We start from the raw sequence: 11,354 nt of genomic DNA on the forward strand, positions 1-11,354 counted from the left end.
CTACAAGACAGTGTCTTTTACATATGACAGAAAGTTTCACCCATGAAATTTTAACAATATGGTAACCTAAACAAGACATGCACAATGAGAACCCCAGTCAGTCTCAATGTGTTGGGGGAAATATCACAGAGCTTTATGCATAGATGAGGAGCTATGGGAAATGAATGGCTGCTAAGAGAGGAAGAATCATTCTTCTCCAGGGACAAACTCCAGGACACATCATCAAACCTTAAGTGATCATGCTTAAACACATATATACATGAACAACACTAAATGGACTCATCAGGTACACACACACACAAACACACACACAGTTTGCATTTGTAATAATAATTGAAGATAAGAGGTCATGTTTTTTGAGAGGGAATAGGATACATGAGAAGAGTTACAAAAGGGGAGTGAGTAGGATGGAAATAATGTGAATACAGACCTCATGTATAAGACTCCCAAAAGACATATAAAATGGAAGCATGTAATTTATTTAGGATTTTCCAGGGATGCACCATCAAGAGTCTTTGGATATTTTAAAGAGGTACTGAATTTTAAAGTATTGAAAACTTTAAAATAATGTGGGAGTTTTAAATGTTAGACTGTGTTTAATATTATTATATTAACATGATTGTTTATGGATAAACAAAATGAATGTTGTTTAACAATCATGTCTTTGTGTGTTGAATTGACAAGAAATCATATGTATTGACTAGTTTTTTTTTTACCTGACATAAATTAGAGTCACCTGAGTTTAGTCTCAATTGAATTTTCCCATACTCATGTCTATGTGGCATTTCTTTTGATTAATGAATGATATGGGAGGGTTAGTCCCAATTTGAGTGGTACTACCCCTGGGCTTCAGAAGAAAGCAAGCCATGAAAAACAAGCCAGTATGTATACTCCTTCATGGTCTCTGATTCAGATCCTGTCTCCTCCAGGTTCCTCTCTTAAAAATCTTGTCTTGGCTCTCCTCATTGATGGATTTAAATCTGTAAACCAAGTAACCCCTTTCCCACCTAAATTGCTTTTGGTCATGGTGTTTACTATAGCAAGAGGAAATGTTAACTATCACAGGAATGAGCTACCTCAGTCTTCTATTTTGTTTTATGAGACATAATTTTGCTATGTAGCCAAAACCCCTTAGAATCTCCTTTTGTCCCAACTGCCCAGATTCTGGGATTATAGGCATGATCCCATATGCCTGATCTACATTTTTATTTTAATTAATGAAATAATTGTACATATTTGTGAAGTACAGAGTAATATTCAGTATATGAATACAATGTGTAATATCTCAAAGTAATTGGCATCACTATCATTTATATGTTTATTGTATTATTTTTTATGTTGGGAACATTAAAAATCTTGGCCATCTCGTGTGTAACAGAATTAACAAGTGTCAGATATGTTTATTTTATTCTAGTTTCAAACACAAATGTTGAGTAACTATCCAACTGAACCCCTTTGAAACATTAACCATATTCCATCTCCTCATACTTCCTAGTCCTATTCATTACCTCAAACTAGTACACTTGAATGGGAACATGCAGTGTTTGACTTCCTGTGATCGACTTATTTTACTTAACACAATGTTATCCCATTTTATCCATGTTTTCATAAAATACACTATTTAATAATTCTTGTTGTTGAGAAATATTTTACAGTATATACCTATACACTCTAATGGGAGTGTCTTGTTTGGTTAAAATTCTGATTTCTACGTTTTCAAAAACTTCTTCATTGCATGTTTCATATCTTTGTTTCTCAGACTGTATATTACAGGATTAATGAGTGGAGTAACCACAGAGTAAAACAAAGTCACAAGCTTCTGCATTCCAGCTGTATGTTGAGATGTTGGGCTCACATACATAACCATTACTGATCCATAGAAAAGAGAAACCACAGTCACATGGGGCCCACAAGTGGAGAAGGCCTTTCTTCGTCCATCTCTTGAAGGAACTCTAAACACAGCTCTCAAGACCAACATATAAGATCCCATGATACAGATAAAAGGAACAAAGAGGAGCAGAGATGTTATTATTGTCCAGAAAAATTCCATCAGTGGGGCTCTGGAACAGCTGAGGGCCAAAAGAGGGCCTGGGTCACATACAAAATGGTCTATAATCCTGGATCCACAGAATGACATCTGGGAGATGATGATGATGGGAACGGGGAACCAGAGGAAACCAAGCACCCAACAACTGATCACGAGGATGTTACAGAGGTGCCCAGTCATTAGAGAAGGATAGTGTAGAGGCCTGCAGATGGCAAGGTAGCGATCAAAGGCCATGACTGCCAGGAAGAAGCATTCTGTAGAACCCAAGGAGAAGAAGAAATAGAACTGTAGGAAGCACCCAGAGAAGGAGATGACCTTGGTGTCAGAGAGGAAGTTGGCCAACATGTTGGGAACTGTGGAGGTGACATACCAGATCTCCAGGAAGGAGAAGTTGGCCAGCAGGAGGTACATGGGGGTGTGCAGTCTCTGATCCCAGCGCACAGCACAGATGATGGAAGCATTGCCCATGAGGGTGAGGAGGTAGACAACGAAGAAGAGCACAAAGAGGAGGATCTGCCCTTCCCTGGGGCAGGGGAATCCCAGGAGGATGAAGCCAGTGATGGTGCTGGAGTTAGTGGGGCTGCTCAGGGTTTTCATCTGTCTGTGAGCTGTGAAGGCACCAGAAATTGATGAATATCCTAGAAATAACAAGGGAATTTAAGTTTTTCCCAAACAGGGAACAGAATAGTTTATTCAACATCAATTCAATCTCAAAGAGAAGTCTTTTTTTTCAGTGGTGGATCTCTTGTTCCAGTTAAAAGCTCTACACTCATCCCCAGTGGATGGCTATGGTTAAACCTAGTGAGCCACACAGCAATAAAGGTATGATAGTGGCAGGAGGACTCATTGATAAGGAGGAGGTAAAAGAATTTGGAACACTGATTGGGAGCAAAATGCATTGTATACATGTGTGGATTTCTGGAATAATAAATACTTTAAATACGTAAATATTTTGTGACATTTTTCATATTATACAAAATTTCAAAATGTCTCTGTTCCCCAGACTTCGAGATATATAGTTAAATAAATAAATGATGATATTTTTCAAAACTGTTTTTTGCCTCCATTAGTCCCATAATTAGTATGAATATAAGATTTGTCCCTTTTGTAAAACATTGGATATTTTTTTATGAAATAGCTACTTGGTGTTCTATAAAAATAAAATACAGAAATACTTGACCTACCATTGTTATTACAGGGATGAATATACTATTATGAGAGGCCTTAAAGCATAATGAAAAGTTTAGAATCCTTTGCAGAATGTCCACATTGAGCTCTTGGGAGACAAGAACTAAATGAACAAGCATTAATACAAGATGATTTTATTGATTGGATATCACCCACATCAAAGTCTTCCTTCAATATAAAGAAAAACAATCCTATATAATTTATATAACAACTTCCTAAGCTACAATATTTCAGGAGAAAAACTTTTAGATTTGTATTTTTTTTACTTTAAATTTGTGTTAATGTCTTCATTTCATAGCTACTTAAACTTCAGAAAAGGTGGATGATATTCACCTTCAATTCCATCAGAGATTGCATATGCCAAGTATCTATCATTTCTATTGGTTCTGATTTTGTTATAGTTGTTACATACTTTTATATTTAGTTTTTCAAAATATTTTCTAAAATATTTTGAGTTTTCTTTGACATGCTTTTTAATGATAAAAATAATGCTAATTTCATTTTCAACTTTACATTTATGTATTTACTTGACATATGTGTACACGAATATGCATGCATTTCTCCATGTGTGAGTACATCTGTGCTGCAGTGCACATGTGGAGATCAGTGGACACATACATGAGTCGGCTAACCATTTAGGTCCTCAGGGATCACACTCAGGTCACCAGGCTTAGCATCAAAGATTTCTATTCATGGGATCACCTTGCCAGGCATATATAACATTATATTTAATATTTCTACAAATGAGGACACATTCTTTCACTAATCATTATTTTGTCATAATCAAGTGCTTTCTTTTCACTGAATTTGGTTTAATATTTTTTTAAAAATCAAGTTTTTCACTATCCTCCTTTATTACTCAACTTGAATGGAGCTCCAGTTTTTTAAATTGACAAAGACGTTTAAAATCTTCCAAAAGGAATTCCATTTAGGGGTATCTCTTTATTATATCAAAATCCTTAGCTATAAAACCAAATTAACTTCCTATTAATAAAGACAGAAGAATTTTACCTGGAACCTACCAATTATATTAGTTATAAATGGTAATTTGTGGTGGTAGGAGGAATGGCTTAGCATCAACTCTAGCTCTTGCTTCCAGAGGACCAAATATTTCTAGCCTCTGTAGATACTGGTACTTATATGCACACCTCCCAATGTACACATAATTAAAAACAACAGAGATGAAATTGTCTGAAATAAATGCAGCAAATACAGTAAAAGATGCAGTATAGCCAAGGTTCTGAGAAACACTGTGACACACCCAGACCTGCCATCTCAGAATAACTTTGACTCTTAGAAATACTCAAAGGTTTTGTTGACTCTTTTTTATCTAAATTGTACAAAACAGTCTTTATTAATAATGTCCTTGGCATTTCATAACTTGAGAGATCATACTTCTTGATTAATTGAATATTTAAAACTTTTGTTATTAAAAATTTTTATATAATTGCTTGTAATAGCAAATGAGCAATAATACAAAGAGACTCCTACTATAGTCCAATTTACCTATCCAATTAGAAAATAGTAATATTTGATTATGTTGTAAAAGTCTAGGCCATCTTGATTTGTAAGTATGTTTCTTTGTTTCTATCCTTGTTTCATGGAATAAGACAATTTTGTTAACAATTATTTTTAAAGTTGTTCTGTATTATTATCTGAATTAATCTGAAATAACCCCAAATACCTAATAAACCACCAACATAACAGAAAATTAAAACTGCAAATAGCAAATAAGTATTATAACTTAGATATTATGGTAAATCTCCATTAGAATTAAAACCAGTCACTCTTCATTAGTTTATAAATGTGGAATCATTTTTTTTCAGAAGACAAACTAGAACTAAGGGATAACATATTATTAAAATACTCTAAACATCAAAATATTGCATATAGTATAGATAATTATAGACAAATGTAGAAATATATAATCTAATTAAAGAATATGATTGGTCAGCCAAAAGGTCTTTTTCCTCTACTTCTGTCTTTACTTCTTTAGGTGATACTATGTTCTTGACTATTTCAACTTTAGAGATAATATTCTCAATATGACACAGGTTAATGAAATGCCAACTTTACAGTGTGTAATAAACCAGATCATAAAGGCTGGTAAATTTGGTATAACTCAAGGATCAATTCCTTGGGGGATTTATTATTTCTTTCTCATAAAGACTGTTTTTCTGGCTTCTCAGCTCCATGTTTAATAGACACTAGGAATGAGATTTCAGAATGTAACATGTCCTTTTAGGAAACATGCATTTGTGTTTCTAAGCTATGGGTATTCATGTGCAGTAACTACTGCTTATCTGCATTGAGGTGGAAGTCATTTTTTAATTGGCAATATGCAGTATGTTGTGTTCAGAGCATCTCCTTCTCAGGATTGTTTTTAATGGATAAGTTTTAAAAAAAATGGACTGGGTAATGGCAAATTTGGAAAGCTTTTATTGTTAGTAAAATTAGATATGAATTAGGAAAAGAATGTATTACTTGAATTTTGTTAGTGTTTAAATTTAGACAGATTTCCCTCTGTTAACATATTCTTTTAAAATTACCAGTTCTTTCTGGGCTCTGCGAATTTGTCTTTGGACCTAGGAAATGGGACATGAAAGTAGGATTTCAGGGATTTTTCGACTTCTGGGCAATAGTTTAATATTGTGGGTGTTTTTTGTGATTACTTTCTTTCCCCTTAAAGCTAAATCACAGAAACAAAGTAGAACATTAATTTTGTGTTTTTGCTAGTTAGTTTCCCAACCAGTCTAGACAATAAAGTACATCAGCACATTCCATGGCCTGACTGGCCTGAAAAGGATGTGTGGAAAAACACAACTTCCAAAGCTAGACCATTTGGGTTCCAGGCCAGTCTCTGTGTTGTATATGTTAGATAAGTTATTACTTCTTCATACATTGGTGTCCCATTCTGGAATATGAAGACTGGTAGCCCTGTTCATGTTGTGTGTTTTGAAAATTAGATAAACACTATTTGCCAAGTGCCTGATACCCAGTTAGCACATTCTATTGTAGTTCTATAATGTTAAACCCCAAAGAGTGTCCATCTCTGTACTCTAAAGGCTGTGCTATTTTAAAAGATGAAAACAACCATGGATTATGACACTTAAGTAGCACGATTAAGGAAAATTCTACAAAACACATATTTACTTTTCTTAATTCCTTATAACATCAAGTGGATGTATTGATGCCTTCCACAAAGGGTTATTATGAAGTGTGCTGAGTGAGATAGTGAACAGAGAAATTTCAGGTACTATGTCCATGTCTGACACATCTTAGACCCTCTCACAAAGTGAAGAGTGAACTTCTTTCAGGGCCATAGATTCATCAACTGTATTTTACCATTTTCCTTAGCTAACTGCTATGTTACCTTCTTTCTTGAATCAGAAGAGAGATTATCACGAGAAGCATCTTAAACAGCTTCTTCCAGGATTTTCTGAGGGCAGAGGTAGCTGACTTCAAAATACCCAACATGAAGAGAAAGTGCAAACATATGTTGTCATGCAGATCAGCGGAGTGTTTTCTGTAGGATCCTGGGGTTTGAAGCAGGGCATGTTCTTTTCTCTTTGAAGATTCTTTTCGTCTAGAGAACAGGGCCAGGACACAGCTCTCCACTACTTATTCCCTAGCTCAGTCTGTCCTCTGAGCATTGGGTCTTAATTTCTGATTCTTATTTTCACCCAGGAGTAGAGGAAGTCATTCATTCTGTTGGGTCTTAATCTCTTAGAGGTCTTTAGAGAGACAATTATTAAGTTCAGCAGTCAGCCACTCACCAGTCCTGTTCTGGGTACTTGTCATATAATCACTACGTGATGGATAATGTGGTATCTGAACTACAGAAGTTTATTTTTCGGTTGTGAGAAATTGATTCAATTGTGACTTCTGATGACAGAACTTCCTCCCTTCTGGGAAGAGATTCACTGGGAGAGTAGTGAATGCATTGTGACATTTCATCACAAGTCACACACTGTGTGGACCGTGATAGTGACCTCTCTCTGTGAAATACACCTCCTGAATTACTGAATTACAATGTTCCAACTGTAGAATTAAGCATCTTCAGGGAAGTTTACCAGACCTGAGGATACTCAGGGGATCAGATTATCGTCAATGTGCACAGAAGCTATAATTTGGAGACACTGAGCTTCAAGACTTCTTCATCCCTACTAAAGTAATGTTTGCCTTTTTCATTAATTTTTTATTACTTATGTTTTGTGATGGTTTGAATGAAAAAAAATGGTTTGAATAGGCCCATTTTCACTTAACAAGCAGTGGCACTATTAGGAGACATGACTTTTTTGAAGTAGTTGTGGCCTTTTTGGGGGAATTGTGTCACTGGAGGTGGGCATAAGGTTTCATAAGTTCAATAAAAGACAAATATCATTCTCTCTTCCTGTTGCCTGCTGATCCAGATCCAGATATATAACTCTCAGCCACATCTCCAACACCCATGTCTGCCTGCCTGTTACTATGCTTCCTGGCTCAATGTCAATGAACTGAACCATTTAACTTTATGACAGTCCCTATTAAAAGTTTTTCTTTATAAGCATTGTCATGGTTGCTTTACAATACCCACAAACAACATAAAATATCTTGAGGTAACATTAACCAAACAAGTGAAAGACCTATATAGCAAGAACTTTGTGTCTTTAAAGAAAGAAATTAAGAAGTTACCAGAAAATGGAAAGATCTCCTATGCTCTTGGATAGTAAAATAGCAATCTTGATCAAAAGCAATATACAGATTCAATCCAATCTCCATCAAAATCTGAGCACAATTCCTCACTGACCTTGAAAGAACAATACTCAACTTTATATGGAAAAACAAAAGACCCAGGATAGCCAAAAGATCCCAGTACAATAAAGGAACTTTAGGAAGCATCACCATCCCCTACTTCAAGCTCTATTATAAAGGCATAGTCCTGAAAACTATTGGTTTTGTTACAAAAATAGACACATAGACTAATGGAATCAAATCAAAAGTCCTGCTATTAACCCACACACCTATGAACACCTGTCTTTTTTTTTTCTTATATAAAATAGTTAAAAGTATACAATGGAAGGGGGAAAGCATCTTCACCAAATGGTGCTGGCATACCTGGATGAGGGTGTGTAGAAGACTGCATATAGACTCATGTCTATCACCATGCACAAAACTTAAGTCCAAATGGCTCAAAGACTTCAACATAAATACAGCAACAATGAGCCTCTTAGATGAGATACTGGGTGTTCCTTGAATGAATTGGTACAGGAGACTGCTTTCTGATCATAACACCAGTAGCACAGACACTGTGATCAACAATTAATAAATGGGACCTCCTCAAACTAAGAAGCTTCTGTAAAGGAAAGGACACAATCAACAAAACCAAACGGCAGCCCACAGACAGGGAAAAGATCTTTACCAACCCCACATCTGACAGAGGGATGATCTCCAAAATATACAAAGAACTCAAGAAACTAATCACAAAACACCAAATAAACCTATTAAAAAGTGGGATACAGAACTGAATAGAGAATTCTCAATAGAGGAATCCAAAATGGCTGAAAGACACTTAAGAAAGTGCTCAACATCTTTAGCCATCAGGTAAATGCAAATCAAGGCAACTCAAATACCATCTTATTCCTTTCAGAATGGTTAAAATCAGAAACACCAATCACAGTTTATGCTTGAGAGGATGTGGAAAAAGGGGTACACTCTTCCACTGCTGGTAGAGTGAAAATTTGTACAGCCATTTTGGAGATCAGTATGGCGGTTCCTCAAGAAAATAGGAATAAGTCTACCATAGGACTTGACAATCCCCCTCTTAGGCATATACCCAAATGATCCACATGCATCCAACAAAGACAATTGTTCAATTATGTTTGTAGAAACATTATTTGTAATAGCAAGAACCTAGAAGCAACCTAGATGCCTTTCAACTGAAGAATGAAGAAGATGTAGCATATTTACACAATGGACTACTACTCAGTGGAAAAAAAAACAATGGAATCTTAACATATGCAAGCAAATGGATGGAATTTGAAGAAACCATACTGAGTGAGGTAACCCAGTCACAAAAAGAGAAACATGGAATGTACTCACTCATATGGATTTTAGACATAGAGCAAAGGATCACCAACCTACAATTCACACAGCCAGAGATGCTAGGATACAAGAAGGAAACTAAGACATTTATACAAGATCCCTCACAGAAGGAAAAAGAGACAAGATAGCCTGAGCATAGTGGGAGCAGGGGTGGAGGGACAGTGAGTGGAAGCAAGTTAGGAGAAAGAAAAGAGGAGAAGAGGAGATTGAGTTGGGGAATGAATTGATGAGAGCAAGAAAGGAGATACCATAATAGAGGGAGCCATTATAGGTTTGAAGAACAAACTGATACTAGAGAAATGTCCAGAGACCTACAAGGATGACCCCAACTGACAATCTGATCAACAGTGGAGAGGCTACCTTAAATGCCCTTCCCTGATAATGAGATTGATAACCAATTTATATGGCATCCTAGAGCCCTCATCTAGTAGCTGATGGAAACAGAAGCAGATACCCACAGCTAAACACTGAGTTGAACTCCTGTAATCCAGTTGCATAGGTGGAGGAGTGATAAGCAAAGTTGTCAAGACCAGGCTACTGAAACCCACAGAGGAGTTAGCTCATTAACAGTCAAAATGTTAAAAGAAAACATAATTGTGCTCAATGCCTCCCACCTTTTTAAAGCTTTCTCAGGTCTCATGTGGAAACTCCAGCATCCTACATTGATACACCAGACAGAGCTGGAAGTTTCTCCCATCCACTATCTCCCAAATAACCATTTAGAGCCTTATATTACTTACAAATATTTGGTTAATGGCTTATGAATTTACTAACTAGCTCTTACAACTTTAACACACTTCAATTAATCTGTGTATCATGATATATTGGTGGCTTATTGCTGATGTTTGTTCATCTTTGTCCTTTGGTGACTGGATGGCATCTTCCAGACCCTGCCCTTCTCCTGTATCTCTATTGTATTTCCCATCTGGCACTATTCTGCCTGGCTATTGGCAAAATCAGCTTTTTGATTAACAAATGCTAATAAAATATATTCATAGCATACAGAGAGATATGCCACACCAGGGCTGCCTAAGGTATTTGCTTCCTTTGGGATATCCACAGAGGCAGGATTTCATTGCAGGAAATTTGTACAACTATGGACTGAAAATGTTTGTAGACTATAGGTTAATATTTAGGCAGTGCTTTTACATCCCAAATGGCTTTCTGTGTGAAAAGCCAAACACTTTGACCCTGTTTTCAAAATTCTCAAATGTCTAGTAAACATACAAATTAATGGAAATTAGCCAATTCATGACATAATAATAAATGGAAAAAGAAATAATTTGAAAATTAAATTAAAATATTTTCAAATGACATTAAAATAAAACACAACAAAACTGTTGTATTACCTTAACAGAAGTCTTTTGAGAAACTTTAGAGGTCTAAATACTTACCATAATAACATTAGAATAAGGTCCTGAGGACTGCATGCAGGGGAGCCCGCCCTAGTGGACTGGCTCATCTGGAGTGTGCCAGCATCCTGGGCCAGGCTCCGACTACAGAAGGTGTCCCACCACCACCCACTGGAGTAAGAGAGCCATCTGAGAATTGGAACTGCTTTCACACACCGGAAGAAAACCTTGGTCCCATACCCATCAGAAGTTGGAGAGACCCGACCAGTAACACTGGAAGAAGAGATGAGTAGACAGCAGTATAAGAATACAGTCGACAACAGAAAGATCAATATGATGCCACCAGAGTCTAGAGACTCCACACCAGCAAGACCTGAACATCCCAACACAGATGAAGCAGAAGAAAACAACCCTAAAAATAACTTAATGATGATAATAGAGACCCTCAGAGAGGTAATGAGAAAGTCCCTTAAAGGAATGGAAGAAAAAAATTCAAGAAATGGAGGAAAAGACAACTAAAAATTACAAGAAACAATTCAAATAGTGCAAGGTTTGAAAGCAGGAATAGAGATAATTAAAACAACATAGTCTATGGGAATGCTGAAAAGAGAAAAACTAGATAAATGATAAGGAACCACAGATGCAAGTATAACTACTGAGTCCAAGAGATGAAAAAGAAAATC

At 36.2% G+C, this 11,354-nt stretch overlaps 1 protein-coding gene across 1 annotated transcript; it reads right to left on the reverse strand.

Moving 5' to 3' along the window:
• Window positions 1-1,708: 1,708 nt before the first annotated feature.
• Window positions 1,709-2,659, reverse strand: LOC127216225 (olfactory receptor 11G2). The gene has a single exon (XM_051176849.1). It carries the CDS (start codon window positions 2,642-2,644, stop codon window positions 1,709-1,711), a length of 936 nt encoding a protein of 311 aa, XP_051032806.1. The 5' UTR covers window positions 2,645-2,659.
• Window positions 2,660-11,354: the final 8,695 nt, after the last annotated feature.

Source organism: Phodopus roborovskii, unplaced genomic scaffold (genome assembly GCF_943737965.1).
Source record: "Phodopus roborovskii unplaced genomic scaffold, PHOROB, whole genome shotgun sequence".
NCBI classification, from domain to species: domain Eukaryota; kingdom Metazoa; phylum Chordata; class Mammalia; order Rodentia; family Cricetidae; genus Phodopus; species Phodopus roborovskii.